Genomic DNA, 16,746 nt, shown 5'->3' with positions numbered 1-16,746 from the left:
AGAGTTCCTGGCCAGCTACTTGTCTAAGTACTAACTGCACGCAGATCTGCTTAGCTTTAGCCAGCAAAAGCAATACAAGTGTCTGTGGTTCCTTCCACAGGCAGTCTTACTTGGTTCTGCTTGAGCCTGCTTTTTATTGCAAATAATATTTTATATTTTACTTCTTCAATCTGTCACACATAAGTTACCTCTCTTGCATATCCAATAATTCTTTCTGTAGACGGGAGTGAGCAGAATAATGATGATGATATTATTATTGTTATTCTAATTCGTACCCCGCCCAGCCGACTGGATTGCCCCAGCCACTGGGTGGTTTGCAACCCATATAAAAACATAGTAAGGCATTACACATTAAAAAGCTTCCCTATACAGGGCTGCCTTCAGATGTCTTCTAAAGGTTCTATAGAAGATGACTGGAGAACAAAAGGATTGCAATGATGCTGGTTTAGCAAATGCAGGCTAAATCAGTTTATTTAGTTTCCCCACCACCACCTCCAAATGCAGCTTTTTCTCACTGTGATACAGGACAGGGAAAAGATATATTGCGGGGGCGGGAATCAATGCCCTCAAATTTCAACTTATATTTGCTTTTTGTAAAAGAGTCAACATTAAGCGGCTTCAGACAGCTGGGAACTTTGTGACAAACTGACAGGCAGAAGCCAATCAATCCACTTGTCAGAAGCAGAATTAATTGCCATGATACTGGCCTTTTGGGGGGTTCATCCATTCAGTTCCTGACTGACAGCGCAATCCTAACCATGTCTAGAAGTAAGTCTGATTGAATTCAGTGGGACTTAACTCCCAGGTCAGCCCAAAGCTTAAGTCCTTGGTCCACTTCCCTGGGAGTAAGCCCTATTGAATTCAATAGGACTCTTGAGTAGCTATAATTTAAAAATAGTCCTGTAGCACCTTAGAGACCAACTAAATTTGTTCTGGGTATAAGCTTTCGTGTGCATGCACACTTCTTCAGATATGGCATCTCAAGACGTGTGCATGCCCACAAAATCTTATACCCAGAACAAACTTAGTTGGTCTCTAAGGTGCTACTGGACTATTTTTTAATTTGACTGCATCAGACCAACATGGCTACCTACCTGAATCCTGAGTAGCTATAGTTAGGATTGCACTGTAAGCTGTGTTTTGATCTTTCAAATTCATAGTCATCACAGCACCAGTGGCTCCTATTGACTCTCAAAATGCAAAGGTGTTCACTATAGTATGCTCAGCCTGGTGAGCAATCATGTCATAAATATATAGAGCGAATGAATTAGACCTTGGTTAAAGGAATACTGAATCATCATGTAGTTAGCTGCAGCTAAGTAGGGCACAAGGAAAGCACCATCTATTTTGAGTTAATGATGCTTAATTTCTTTTTGACTCGTTGAATTTTAAGGATGATTACCTTCAGACAAATGAAGGCTCTACCACATGGAATTTTAGCTGTCATATGCTGTCATATTCAGCTGTCATATTTTGTAGATCACTATTTGTTCAACTGAGTTTCCAGACAAAGGCAATGAATGGATTCGGGGATAGTTTGGTTCCTAGAACACTGGTCTACAAATGGTTGGTTGGGACCCATTACTGAGTTGAAAGCTGACCTAAAGTATATCAACAGCAGCATTACCATTCTGCAAATACATAAAAAAATGAATGAGGTGTCGCCCCAAATGCATTTTGGGGCTAAAAGTGGGTCCCAGGTCTGAAAAGGTTGAAAACATGTTCTAGAAAATAAAAGGGATAATCCAAGCGGTACGAGCTCAGTGCACAGGTGAGTAAACTGAAAGGCAGAGACAGCAAAACCTAACCACGTGATTTATCTGAACATGAGTACATCAGCTCAGATTAAATATAGTTTTAATACCACTCATTTGGGTGTCCTGTGCACAGTCAAGCCTAGAAGGAGGCAAGTTCTCCATTTTGCATAACAGAACAGTAGGGCTGTATCAGTGGCATTTTGTTGTCACTGAGATTCACTACTCTGCCAGCCAGCTGTCCTCCTGACCTCATGTACAGTGCTAGCAGTAAATGACAGAGAGCATCTGATAGAAGGGGGAAGGTAGACTGAAAGGTAAATGTGGGGAAGTGGTTGCACATGCCTTAATATCAGTTCTGCATTAGTTAATCACATGCTCATAGCTAGAGTGTGTTCTAAAAACAAAGAGGCACAATGGCTGCTATTGTCAAAGATTACTGCACGCTTTCCCTTCCTGGTTATCATTTAAGGAATGTGTCAAGAACTGGGGAAAATAATATATGGAAAGGAAACTTGCAAATTGCCTTCCTCCTGTTGCTGTGTTCTCCCCAAACGTGTTGAGTTTGGCAAATGCTGAGTCTTCTTAGCCAAGGGTGTGATTGGTATAGCATACTGGACTCCATAGGTCTAGCTGCGGAGCCTAGAATCAACATCTGTTAAACTGCCTGGGATCCATTAAACTTTCCACAGATTTCAGTGAGGCCCAATCCTATGCATGAAACCTACGGATTCATTGAGGTGCCCTAGCTTTGTATGAGATCAACCTGTTAACAGTTGCTGTTGTCCTGGTCCTGGTTGTCTCTGATTCCGGCAATATGGTTAAGCAACAGCCCAGTATAGTCACTTCCTCCAGTGCTGAAGTCAGCCTCAGTTCTGTTAGTGACCTGTGACTTGCAAGCAGTGGCGGAGCTTCATGCTCCAGCACTGGGGGGCGGAGAGCAAGTGGGGGCGGGGCTGGTGCACGTCCCAGGGGCGTGGTGTGCGTCCTGGGGGCGTGGCACACTGCGGGGACATGACACCCAGCGCAGGTGGGTGGGTCAGCCGCGATGGCAAGCCCCCAGGATCAAGCTGCTGGGGGCAGTGCGCTCCCCCCGCACTCCTCTTCCTCTGCCACTGCTTGCAAGCCAAGCCATCCTTACTTTGAGTAAGGATGAGTTCCAGAATTTAACCCATCCTCCCTTGCTTGCCACTTGTCCTGCTGAAACGGGTGGCTAACCTGTGGTCCTCCAAAAGTTGTTGGTCAATGCCCCCATCATTCCTGACCATTGGCTGAAGGGAGTTGGTGTCCACACCTTGTATCTTCACATTTCACCACCTGAAATAGAGAAAGGGGATTGTTTTCAATTTCTGCATGCTGTTGTTTGCTATTCTACATATATTTGTTTTGGGGTGTGTGTGTTTTTAGCCAAAGTTTAGTAGAGAATTCAATTTTATTTAGTACTGTTGGATCAATCTAACAAGTGCTTCACTGCATTACAATGGCTTCTTCTATAGCTTCCATAAATATAGCAGTATGGTCTAATTAGTTACTGGTGTGACTTGCACATTGTATGGCAACAGTTGCTATACAATTTTACTGCCAAAAGACCTTTTACCGTTTCTTTGATTCCAAGCTTTGTAGTGAATCCCTGTATTCTATCCCTCATCTTTGTGTATCTTCTTTTTCCCCCATTGGTGAAATTTCTAAATGTCCCTGGAATGTGCAATATGATAGCTTTGTATTGCTGTCATATTTTCTATCTGGTTGTAACTTCCCAGCTGATTTGAACTTAGATGGTTTTGTGCATGGAAATCAAATGGAAGCTATTAACACACTTTGCAAAGTTTTCAAGGTCAAAGTAGACCTATTAACCAATCTGTTAATGGAGGCAGCATGTCCACAAGTTGCTGCGAATCGCAGGTGTGGAGAGAGAACTGTTGCTCTCAGGATCTGTCTTCAGGGTTTCCCACAGACATCAGTTTTACCTGATCCAGCAGGCTCTTTTAATGTTTGGGAGAAGGAGGAAACATATAGTCCTCAGATGTACCACAGGGATGAGAGGGTCTTCTTCTGAATGAGTTAATACACAGTGTTCCAGATATCATCTTGGGCATTTCATAGACCATGTTAGTCAATCTGGTGCCCTTGATGACCATTAGCCATGATAGCTGGGGCTGATGGGAACTGATGGGAACTGGAGGCCAACTGCATCTAAAGGGTGCCATGCTGGCTACCGCCATCATAGACTCTAAAGTAGACAATACATTGGAGAACAAAAAGAAACAACTCCTGGCAGTGCTTGATTTATAACGTAGAACACAACTACTTTATGATATTACCATGGGGCATCCAAAAAGTATAAAACAATGCATAAGAGCATTTATACTGTACTACAATGAAATGTTTAAACATTTATTTGACTGTCCTTGAATCTTCTCGCCACACTTGCCATCTTCTCCTGCCACACTCTTTGAGAACCACTGCTCTACGACATGAAAGTTTCTAGTTCTGCATTTAACAGCTTGTTGTGCAGAATAAATTAACCTGACCTGGGCTTTTTTTTTTTTTTTGCAACTGGGGACAGAGAGGGAGAATAAACCACTTGAATTTCTCCTTCACTTGGTAACCCAATTTCTGTAGAAGCCTGCTTTCCTAAACCTGATAACTTTCTGATGTATTAGATTACAGTTTCCTTCATCCCTAATGGCTGGGCATGCTGCCTGGGGCTGAGGAGAGCTGCAGTCCCTAGCATCTACAAGGCACCAGGTTGGAGAAAGATGCTCTAAGCTACCCTTACATCTCTCACCTTTGATTACAAGTTCAGTATAATGAATTTATACAGACCATATAAATATAAACAGTATTTTAAAAGTGTATACTTAAGCTTGCTTACTTACATACACACATACATATTATTATTAATAAATATTTATTAGTCACTTTTCTCATGGAAATGACTCAATGTGACTTACAGGTGCAATAAAAATACTTAAACAAATTACATTAAACACCATAAATAAATAAAAACTAAAAACACAGACATCTATGCAAATAAAAACCAGGTCTTTTAGACTTTGCTCCTCTAAAAGAGGTCACAAATACTTAAACACTTCAAATTAAGGGCTAAAAACCCAGGTAAAAGGGGAGGTTTTGCCTCGGTCCCTAAAAATAGATACACATGCTGTCTAAGATAACTCACAGTTACTCAGCTCTACCAAACTGGCTTAGGGAAAGTTCTAGCTAAAGGCTTTGCAGGCTGTGGCTTCAATCACTGAGGCAGCAGAGTAAAACAACATCCGACACTTCCTACAGAGCAATTTTCTGTTACGTAGTTGGCTTAAATCGTCACAGATCCATCTTCAGACAAATATGAAACTAATTCATTAAATACTAATTTGATATGTGTGCTATTGCAATGATTTGAGATAGTGAAGGAAGGAGCTATGCTTGCGTAAATAGCCCCTGATGTGAATAAGGCCTATTTAATTTTCTGTTTAAGCTTCTGTGATTGGAAACTGCAGGCAAATGTTGTGTTGTCATCCATACGAAAGCCTGGAGATACAAAGAACAGCATCGCAGCTAACGATGCCGCTGCACTGCTTGCTAACATCACAGTTGCTATGCTACAGCAATTTCCTTGTTCCCTTTCAGACAATGAACTTGAGCGAGAAAAATGTATAAAACACCAAATCACTTCCCACCTTTTTCTTCAATTTCATTAGCAGCTTTATGGCTAACCTTTTATACTGGTAAGTACTCTTTACCTTATCTGTTGACAACAAAGGAGGAGAAGGAGAAGAAGAACGTACATAAAATCTGCTGAGAAAGCTGTGATTAACCAGTCGGGGAGCATTTCAATTTACGTAGATCAGGGTTGCAGTGTCTCTGTGGCCCTCCAGATGTTATTGAACTAAAACTCCCATCATTCCTGACCTTTGGTGATGTTGGCTGGGGCTGATGGGATTGGAGTCCTGCCATGCCTGCAAGACTACTGGTTAGTCACCACTGGCCTAGATATTCTGTAACAGTAACAGATGTAAAAATTGCTATGTTTCCACAATAAGGTTTAAAAGGGAGATATCCACACAAAGGCGCCAACTGGAATTCATTTGCAATTTTGACAATATTGCACTTGGGCTCAGTAGAGTTGGGAAGGGGGTAGCTCACAACAAAAAGTGATTCTCCATTCATCTTGCTTTGCAAACGGGTACTAGGTAGCTGTTAGAGGTGGGTTGCACCCACTGAGCCTGAATGGATCTTCTAATGCTGTGACTAGCTACATTAGTCAAGAAACAGTGCTTTGAATGCATTATAAACATGCAACACCAGATGGCGCCAGAGAGCAAAAAAATTCTAAGCGATTGTCCATAGGATTTTTTTCTTTTGTTACAACAATTTAATTTCTGACATATTTATAGTGTGTTTTTCCCCTGTGTGTAGATCCACCCTGTATCTCATTTTCATTCATGCTCTCTGTAGCAGTGTCTCTTGCACTGGCCTCACTTTTATTTAAAACAGCACCCTCTTTCTTTTGTATTTTCCAGTTTTGTAAAACACATATTTGCCAATCCTCCTGTCATCTGAGCTCCCGTTGTTCGGTCCCTGCTCCTGCCAACCTAGCAGCTCGAAAGCACGTCAAAGTGCAAGTAGATAAATAGGTATCGCACCGACGGGAAGGTAAACGGCGCTTCTCTGGTTCACCAGAAGCAGCTTAGTCATGCTGGCCACATGACCTGGAAGCTGTACGCCGGCTCCCTCGGCCAATAAAGCGAAATGAGCGCCGCAACCCCAGAGCTGGTCACGACTGGACCTAATGGTCAGGGGTCCCTTTACCTTTACCCTGTCATCTGACAAAGGGAGCTCTGGCCCACAAATGTGTATGCTGGTTTGCTAGTTTTGACTGAAGGTTCCACCAGACATCTTTCATTTTTACATCAGACCAAAAGGACTACTCTTCTGGAACGTGAGACTCTATTGGTCATAATGTTTTAAATTTTCCAGCTTTGAATTCTGCTATCCATTGTAATGGTGTGCCCCAAACCCCATTTTGTAGTCAGCTTTAGGCATATATGTTTTTCTGGTCTATAGCATTGACAAGAATCATCTAGAACCCACCCACTCCTTTTTCATGCTGTTCATTCCTATCTGGATGAAGACAGGCAAGTACTGTTAACTAGGGTAGAAGAAGTGGATTGACCACTCACTGCCTTCATCACAAATGCCTCAATGCACCCCTTCTACCACCCTTTAGAATGCCTGTCTGCCGTTCTGCTTTACCAGTTATCCATCAGCTCTAAGTGTCCTGCGAATGTTTTGAGGGTTTTCTTGATTGTGATTAAGACTAATCTGTGGGGTGGTGTCTAGTAGCCGCTATCTCCTTCCTGATTCTGTCTTGTCATTCATTAAGAGTGCTTAGTGCAAATGGACCCTTCATTAGCATGCACAGCAAAACACATTCCCATATGTTTCCCTTGCAGGCTTTTCACATTTCTGAATATCTATTGGTTTATGTCACTTGCCGGGTGGACCCAGTCTGCTCAGTCTTCTCTTCCAATACCCTGGGGAGTTCAGTTTTCTCTCCCTCTCTTTTCCAGATGCCAGAAATATATATATATATATATATATATATATATATATATATATATATATATATATATATATATATATATTTCTGGCATCTGGATGTTAATCATTTAACTGCATAGACTTGTTGGCATAAAAATGTCTTCAAGAGATGCCTAAAAGTCAAAAGTGAGAATGCCTGCTGAATCTCCGTGGGAAGAGTGCCCCACATATTGGAGCTGGTGACCAAAGTATGTGGATAACTCTCTACTTATTGATATTGAGTGTCTCCCTACCTCCCAGGTGCAAACCATGAATAAAACTGTGTTGGTGCTTTAAATTTTTTGTTTAAAAAATATGCTATACCTAATGAAATGTGGAAAAACCAAAATCCCTGTTAGTGTCATACCTTATTAATTTCTAGAATTTCATGATTCATTTCACCTTAGAACATTAAACTTTATGTTAATTTTATATATTTATACCTTTAACCACCAAGGTATTTTAGTATATTAAGGCTGCAAACATGTCACACTTACCTGATAATAAGCCCCATCGAACATTACAACACTTGAACACTCTATTATCACACTGTAAGAGTGCATCTATTTTTGGCATATTGACTTTCCATAAATAAATGTGAATAAAACTCAATATATTTTCTCCGTAAGTGCCTTGAGCACGGAGATATTTCTTATGATGTTGTCTCCAGCCAAGCTTCATGTGGCTTTTAAAAGTACAGAAATATAAGGGCAATCCACACACTTCAAACCACTCTCCTTCCTGCGAGCGTCAATACAACAACATTGTCATGGCAACAAGGCCCCTTTGCTCCAATCAGATCAATTCAGAAAATAAGCAAGGAGATGACATCACAATATGTACTGACATCACACAATGTTGGGTGTTAGGGGAGAGGACGGGGTGACAGTGGTTCTACTAGAAAAATAAAATGACATTGTCAGTGTAAGTGTAGATTTATAGCATAATGTACCTTTAAGCGCATATAGCTGTAATTACAGCGCATTTGATTTCTCTTAGGAACAGGAAATAAATGATCATATAAAAATAAACCATCGACCTCAAACCTGATGTATTTAGTTAGTTACGTGCTGCATTTATAGAACACCCTTCGTCACATCTGAGGTGATCCCAGGCTAGTTGATGTTGTTGTTGTTTAGTTGTTTAGTTGTGTCCGACTCTTCATGACCCCATGGACCAGAGCACGCCAGGCACGCCTGTCTTCCACTGCCTCCTGCAGTTTGGTCAAACTCATGCTGGTAGCTTTGAGAACACTGTCCAGCCATCTCGTCCTCTGTCGTCCCCTTCTCCTTGTGCCCTCCATCTTTCCCAACATCAGGGTCTCTTCCAGGGAGTCTTCTCTTCTCATGAGGTGGCCAAAGTACTGGAGCCTCAGCTTCACGATCTGTCCTTCCAGTGAGCACTCAGGGCTGATTTCCTTAAGAATGGATAGGTTTGATCTTCTTGCAGTCCATGGGACTCTCAAGAGTCTCCTCCAGCACCACCCAGGCTGGTTACCAACACATAAAAACTGAAAATAAAAGCTAAGTGATTACTGCAACAGCATAGAGATCCAGTAACAAGAGGCAACTGAAACTGGGTGGGGAACATTCTAAGGGCCACGTATCAGTGGTGGGTGGAGTTGGAGGCAAAAAAGTGGGCGGAGCAACAAATGCAAATTTTGCCTTTGTACAGTACTGCAGTTTCTTTCTACATACATTCGCACACCATTCTCTATCACTGCTATTCCATGCCCTTACAACTGCTCCTACACTCCTGAAGTAGGAGTACGCACAGGTTTGTTTGCCAGGCATGAATGAGGAGTGGTGGTGGAACACGCTGAGCATGTGCCCATTTCAGTTTAAATTCACTTAAATTGTAGTACTGTCAGGAGTGCCACTACAGGAATAAAAAGGAGTTTGCTTCTGCTGCCCTGATGCTAACCAAACACATTTACTTGGGGAAAAGCACAATTTTGTTGTAGAAATGGCTAATACAAGTTTTAAGGAAAACTTAACTAAATGGTTATGTAACTACTCACATGTACAGCTGCTCCAATGAGTTTTTTAAAGGGAAAAAAGTGGGGAGGAGGTGAGGAAGGATGCAGTGATGACCAGCCTCATTTCCATGCCAGCCCAAGAACTACTGCCACTTTCTACATCTATTGCTCTCTACGCAGTCCTTCAACATACGCGGTGTTGTGTTTAGAGTGTCAGATCAGGACCTGGGAGACCAGGGTTCAAGTCTCGCCCCCCCCCAGCTCATTGGGTGACCTGAGGCCAATTACTGCTGCTCATCTTGACCTACCCCACGGGGTTGTTGGGATTAAACGAGGAGGAGAGCCATGTACTTCCCCTTGAGGTTTTTTTGGAGCAAAAGGTGGGATATAAATGCAATAACGTAAATAAGGCCTAGCTTCCGCTGCACCGAGGCCAACATTCATTTTGCCCTGCTAACGACCAAAGCGACGCTCCAGTTTGCAAAAAAAGCTCACAGAGCGTGACCAGAATGTGTCAGATGTGTCATTGCACGCTTGCAGGAGCTTTCCTTCGGGGGGGGGGGGGCTGCACTTTTTTTTTTTAAGACGCCAATGAGGGGAGGGGGCAAAGCTCGGTAGGAGGGCCCCAAGCCGTGCATTTAATGCTCCAGCCAAAGGACGTCAAACAGCAGAGCAGGAGTGGGAAAGGGGGGGGGGAGCAAGAAGACCACTCTGGGCTAGCCAGGTTTATCTGCCTCGCTACGAGGGAGCTTCACACGCTGCTCAGTCTGACCCTATTAGAAATGACTGGATAACTGGTTTCTTTTGGGGGGTGTATGAGCGTGTGAGCCCTGAGTGGTCCCCACAGCTAAGGACCTCCCCTGCCTCGCGTTCTGTAAAGCGGCTCGCTCCTGCAGCGCCTGGCCACTCCAGCCTCCTCAGTCGGCGGCGTCGGAGCGCGCGCGAGCGTCCTTTGGACACCTCCGAGTGCGCCTTTCCGAGCGCGCGGAAGAGCTCGCGCGCTGGGGCTAAGGACAGGCGGAGGGAGCGGGAGCGCGAGGTAACCCCCCCGCCCGCTTCCCTCCTCGGCTTTGCTGAGGCCGGCAAGAAGCAACAGCAGCAGCAGCTGCTGCCCCTGCCGCCTGGTTGGCTTGCCGCTGCGCCGCGTGCTCGAGCCGGAGGCTGCTTTGCGAGCGCCCCGCCGCCCCGCTCCAGCCAAAGGAGCCGGCGCTGGGCTCGCAGCAGCCGAGGCAGCCCTGGCTCTCGGGGGAGCGACCCTGTGCATGCTGCCACACGCATGTGCGGGCGAAGGCTCCGGGATCGGAGCCGCTGCCTCGGCGGGCATGAAATGTGCGCTCCTCGGGCTGGCGAAATCGCCCAGCAAGAAAGGCGCCGCTGAATGGCCGAGGGGGGAGCGGGAGGAAGAAGGCGAGGAAGAGCCGGCCGGAGCCAGGAGCCCCAGCCGCTGCTTGCCCAGCATGCTGAGGAAGGTAAGCCATGGATGCGGCGCTCCTCTCTCCACAGCCGCAAAGGGGCGCCCAGGCTGAGAGGAATCCCGGGCAGCAGCAGCTGCGCCTCTCGCTCCCTCCCTCTCGGCGCCGGCGAGGCTTCGCGTTCGGAATTGGCGCGCTTCGGGGCAGCGACATATGGGAGCCTCGTTTGGTTGAGACCCAGGGAAGGAAAGGAGGGCCACCACCTGCTCCGTGCGGTTCCCCCATGGCAAATAAAATGGGGAGGATGCCACACGTTCCTGACAGGGAGGAAACACCGGAGAGGGTACATTGCAGAGGGGGCTTTTCCGTCGGCTCTCCGGTGTCTTGCCGGCTAGTGGTGTCTTTTTATTTCAGTGTGTCCCAAGCCTTGCGAGCGGCTCTGTGGGTCGTAAGAAAGCTGTGGCTGTGTGACAGAGAGACCCGGCGCCCTTTTACCATTTATTACACGCGCGAGACGGAGCTGCTCGGCTCTCATAGGCGTTTTTGCGGGATCTGGCCGTTAGAGTGCGCAGTTTCCCCAAAATCTCTCCCAGTTCCTCACAGTGAGGAATCTTTGGGGTTTTTTGGGGGGGGGCGGCTTTCCAGTAATTCGACCTCAAGTGGTACCTTTCCCTAGGCAGATGTTTATCTTCAAATATGTGCCTTTCTTATCGTGAGGGGACTGTTGGTAAGGCAGTTAGCGAAAGGTCTTATTTCGGAGGCATCTGACCTGACTGCTTCACCTCATTTTGGATGTTGGCTGTGTTTTTGCTCAGGGCGCGAAACAAAATCTCAGGCAAATCAATGGGCAAGGTTCCCACTGACGTGCAAGGTGTCGTTTTTGTTTCTAGTCTGCTGGAGTGTGGCATGTGTTGCTCTCATGGACGCACCTCCAGCACATCCAAATATGCCCAGCTGCCCATATATGGAGTGGACCTGGAGCCCTGCTCACCTGTGCATACCACTGCTTGAGAAGAGCATCCTGGGTTGTGGGATGTGCGTGGCTCACTTGGCCTGTTTCAGGCGTGGGCATGGACAGTTGTGTGGACCAGAGGATGCACCCCGTGAATGTTGTGCAGAAGCAGTTCATACCCTATACGGAAGTGGAGGAAGTACTTTTTGGCCAGCTCCTGCTGTGACTCATGAAGTGGGACTTCCAGACCTTGTACCTGATTTTTCTCATTTGTAATATTCAAATAGGACTTGCTGTGCTCCATTTGTAGCAGGGTTTATTTTAGGGTGCCAGTGAGCAGCCACCCTCACTTCCTCCAGCAGACTCCATTCCACCTCCTTTGGTTTTCTGGGTTTTCCCCTCCTCAGCAGACACTGAGCACTTTCTGGTCACTCAGCATCTGGGTATGTGGTTGGTTTTTTTAAAATTGTTTTGCATTTGCTTTTTACTTCCCTTAAGTATTTTTTGTACTTCCGTAGACCTTAGGTTTTGCCCAAGCATGCTGATACTGACTGTTTGTTTTCCAGTTGCCCCAGTACAATCCTGCCTGCACTCAGCAACTCAGTTCGCTATTAGAAGGGGTGATAAACCAACTCATTCAAAAATAGTTCTCCAATATTAAACTTGTAGCAAAATGATGATGTTAAGGGTGTCCAGAGAAGCATTTTGCATATAAAAGAAAAAAACACTACTCTACAGGTGAGTTTTGAGGTGTGCCCTGAAGCCATATGCCCTGCAGAGCTGAAAAATTCAACAAATATAGGACCTGTGATGCTTGGATGTCTTGAGGTAAGGAAGTGTCTCAAATGACACCTGGCAGTCCTAGTAATTGTAAACTCTTCTGGGAACAGTTGGCAACTCCCTGCAAGGAGTTCACATGCTTGGGTATGATTCTTAGCACACCTATTGCCCAGGTGTGTGGAAACCTATTAAGGTCAATGTAGTTCCCTGTTATTCCCATCATGACTCTGATGCAATCACTGTGACCAGTATTGTGCCAACCTCCTTTGTCTTCCAGTTGTGTACAATCATTCTCAGTTGTGTCTAGTTAAAGAGCACTCAGATATGAATCTAATAAGTGCAGTGATTCACAGAACTAGAGAATGTCATGGTAGGCAGGATAGTCAGATGTAAAAGCTGGGGCTGAAATTCCCTCTTCTACATCACTATTGAAAGCGTGTAGGTTGGAGCTACCCTTGGCCACTCTTACTGGGAGGTTATCTAGTCCAAGCCTGCTCAGTCCAAACTTAAAGCCTCTGATCTAATATGCGCGCCCAGCAGTTTCCTTAAAACCATCTAAGGAAAAATATCCTGAATCATGGGATGAGATCCACTAGTGTGCCATGAGTGTGTCACCAGGATGCCAGGAGTCAGTTTTGGGTGGAAAATTGATAAACACTAGGTCCTGCTAGTAAAAGATGAAGTAAAAAATGTGGGGGAACCTAAGAGGAGTTCAGGTTTATGGAAGAGGATTCTGAATTAGAAGTTGAATTGCAGCATCACCTGAAGGTGTTTTTTAAAAGAATCTTAAGTAATATTGTATAGCATTGCAATGTAGATTTGTGCATGCTGCTTTTATTATGGACCTCCTAGTTCACAATGTTTGTTGTAATCAATCCCACGCACAGCATGAAGCCGCGAATGACTGAATGCCACCATTACACTTTTTATTCGTGGCAACTGCACTTGCTTACCTACAGGACTGTGGGCTCCATTTTGCAACTTCTGTTTGGGAAAAAAAATCCACTGTGCTGCTTCAAATGGTTAAAGCGATATACAACTAAACCTGTGTCAATCTTGCAGCTGCTACGTCACAGTGGTGCTAGTCAGAGGAAAATTTGAGAGATTTGCATTAGGATTATTCAACATAAGCACTTTTTGAAGTCAGTAAGAAGGGCGCAAGTGTATGTAGCTACTCTTTTGGCTTGAAACATGATTGATTAAAGTTGCCTGAGATTGTTTTGTGTTGGGGTTCAACAAAGCCTTCCATCTGCCCACCCCCTCATTTCTGCATTTGCCTGATAGTAAATCCTGTTGGCATTGAATCAGATTGCTCCCCAGTAAATACCTATTTAAGCTTGGAGCTGTTGGGCTCCATTATTATCAAATAATGGAGGCATACAATTTGGACAAAAAGTTGGCTTCCAGGTGGAAAAATCAAAATTGGAAACAGAATTGTTAGATTCAAAAAATAAGAATTTGTCAAGAATGTATAACTTGCTGTTGAAATGGAACATTCAGGATGAAACGGTAAAATCAGCTATGATCAAATGGGCACAAGATGTTGGACATAACATAATGATGGCTGACTGGGAACAGTTATGGACCACAGGTATGAAATTTACGGCATGTAATGCCCTAAGAGAAAATTTAATGAAAATGATTTATAGGTGGTACATGACACCAGTCAAGCTTGCAAAAATTTACCATTTGCCCGATAATAAATGTTGGAAATGTAATGAGACTGAAGGTACATTCTTTCACCTTTGGTGGACATGCCCAAGGATTAAGACATTCTGGGAGATGATTTATAATGAAATGAAAAAGGTATTTAAATATACCTTCCTGAAGAAACCAGAGGCCTTTCTCCTGGGCATGGTCGGCCAATTGGTGCTTTTTTAATGTATGCAACAACAGCAGCAAGAATACTTATCGCGAAGTATTGGAAGACACAAGATCTACCCACCCGGGAAGAATGGCAGATGAAGTTGATGGACTATATGGAACTGGCGGAAATGATTGGCAGAATCCGAGACCAGGGAGAAGAGTCGGTGGAAGAAGACTGGAAAAAGTTTAAAGAGTATTTATAGAAATACTGTAAAATTAATGAATGTTAGAAAAATGTGGAAATGAAGTTATATGGCTTTAGCAGAAATGCTATAAGGAACTAAGTATAAATAGATTATTAGAGTATTAAAGGAAAAAATAAGGTTAGAATATGTTAAGATAATTATAGGATAGAAAACAGAGGAAGATGGAAAGGAATTGCTGAAACATTAACAGAAGTGGAATACAAAAAGGGAGGTGTGAGGAGGTCGTTGAAATAAGTGAATGAAATATAAGATATTGAAATTGTTTGATGTGTTTTAAATTGTTTTTATTTTGTTTTGTTAGTGTAATGTGTTAGTGTTATGTAGTGTTTTTATGTTATGTTATGTAGTGTTTTTGTATTGTATTGTTTATTTTGTTTTGTTTAAATTGCTGGAAAAGTAATAAATACTATTTTAAAAAAAATAAGCTTGGAGCTGTTGGGTAGCGAAACTTTCCCATCTACAGCAGAAGCCTCTCCTCACTACAGTATGTGCTTTTAGTTGCCATGGAATCCTGTACTTAAACGTAATGTTAGCTGCAGCCTCTGAGTCAACTTCATAGCACATGCTATTGTTTATGGCTCTTGCAAAGCTTAAATAAAGGACTTCAGGTTGGCTAAGAAGAATCCTTTTCTACATTGTACTTAAACACAGAAGAGGCACTGACAGCAGCTACTTGATACAGGGGTTGCATTGTTGAAAGCAACTTGCCCTTGCCTTCGCTGAGCCAAAGAATAAGAGCTGAGAAACAGCCGTGAGCTATCTTTAGGGATTGTTGGTGTGTGGCAGTTCTGCCTGCATCTGTTGTTGGTTGCATGGCCATGAATTATTTCACTGGCATAACATCTCAGGCAGGAAGGTAGTTTATTAGATAACACAACTTTTCATTGCTCGTTTTGTGTAAAGCTTGTCGTAATAATAATTTTAAGTAGAGAAGCACAAGGTATCTTAATGTTCATTAAAACTGGCAAGCAGAAATGTGAAGAAACACCTGTTAAGATTAGTAACAGGCAGGTTGGAATTTTCATCCACAATGGCATTTTTTTGTACAGAGAATGGTGGCACGGTAGCACTTCTTTTAGGGAGGGGGAAGCTAACCCAAGTTTTATGAAATTTAGTGGTGTTCCCACAGTTGGCATAGATGGAAGCTGAAGTGGGTCAACCATCCATTTTCCTGTTGTGGTTACATGTGGATAATCCTTATATGCACAGGCTAACACATGATTAAGGGCAGATTATTTAATTATTTGGTTAAGGCAGCCTTCACCAAAATCTGGTGTTTTGGAGCTGCAGCTCTGTGCTAGCTACAGATGATGGGAATTATAAAAACCTGAGGGCACCTGGTTAGTGAAGGTTGGGTTAAGTGCTTACATTGTCTAGCTTAATAATTAAGCAGCAGGTAGCCTCATATTTGGGACGCGGGTGGCGCTGTGGTCTAAACCACTGAGCCTAGGACTTGCCGATTAGAAGGTCGGCGGTTCGAATCCCTGTGACAGGGTGAGCTCCTGTTGCTTGGTCCCTGCTCCTGCCAACCTAGCAGTTCGAAAGTACGTCAAAGTGCAAGTAGATAGATAGGTACCAGTGGGAAGGTAAACGGCGTTTCCGTGCGCTGCTCTGGTTTGCCAGAAGCGGCTTAGTCGTGCTGGCCATGTGACCCGGAAAAACTGTCTGCGGACAAACGTCGGCTCCCTCAGCCAGTAAAGCGAGATGAGCGCCACAACCCCAGAGTCGTTCGTGACTGGACTTAACTGTCAGGGGTCCTTTACCTTTAGCTTCATATTTGTGTTAATCATTCTGGCTAGTATGTGTGAATAAGTTTCAGGAAAAATCCTTCCTTGCCCTTCTTTCACTTTTGAGCAGTGTCATTGCCCCTTTCCCCTCAAGAATCCCCAAAGCAATGTGGTGCCATTTTTCCCCAGCCAGTCAGATTTGATGACATCATCAAGTCGAATCTGAGAGATCTCATACAGCCAAATAATAAAGTCAAAAAGAAGAGATAACATTGCCTTCACTTTGGAAAGGCTATTGATGATGTCATGCACTCACTTTTTACCCAGCACGAAAGGTTCCTAAATAAACTTCGCGCTCCCGTAGGAGAGGACAAGAGTCCTTTTATGAAGTTCTGTTTAAAAGGGCAGGTCCTTTTATGTGTCGGTAACTGGGTAAAGGAAAGGAAATGGAGTTAATAAACTTAACTGTTTTCAAATGGAAAAAA

General features: G+C 43.9%; 1 protein-coding gene across 1 annotated transcript in view; it reads left to right on the top strand.

Annotated features, from left to right (window-relative positions):
• The first annotated feature begins 10,318 nt into the window (after positions 1–10,318).
• TMCC3 (transmembrane and coiled-coil domain family 3) overlaps positions 10,319–16,746 on the top strand; it is a 90,910-nt gene continuing 84,482 nt past the window's right edge. Inside the window, exon 1 of the mRNA XM_053407227.1 lies at positions 10,319–10,787. Coding sequence (XP_053263202.1) covers positions 10,581–10,787 — 207 coding nt within the window. The 5' untranslated portion in view covers positions 10,319–10,580. The remainder of the gene's footprint in view (positions 10,788–16,746) is intronic.

The sequence above is a fragment of the Podarcis raffonei genome, chromosome 10 (genome assembly GCF_027172205.1).
Source record: "Podarcis raffonei isolate rPodRaf1 chromosome 10, rPodRaf1.pri, whole genome shotgun sequence".
NCBI lineage: Eukaryota > Metazoa > Chordata > Lepidosauria > Squamata > Lacertidae > Podarcis > Podarcis raffonei.
Note: the sequence above shows the minus strand (reverse complement) of the source record. Positions and strands in the feature narration are given on the sequence as shown.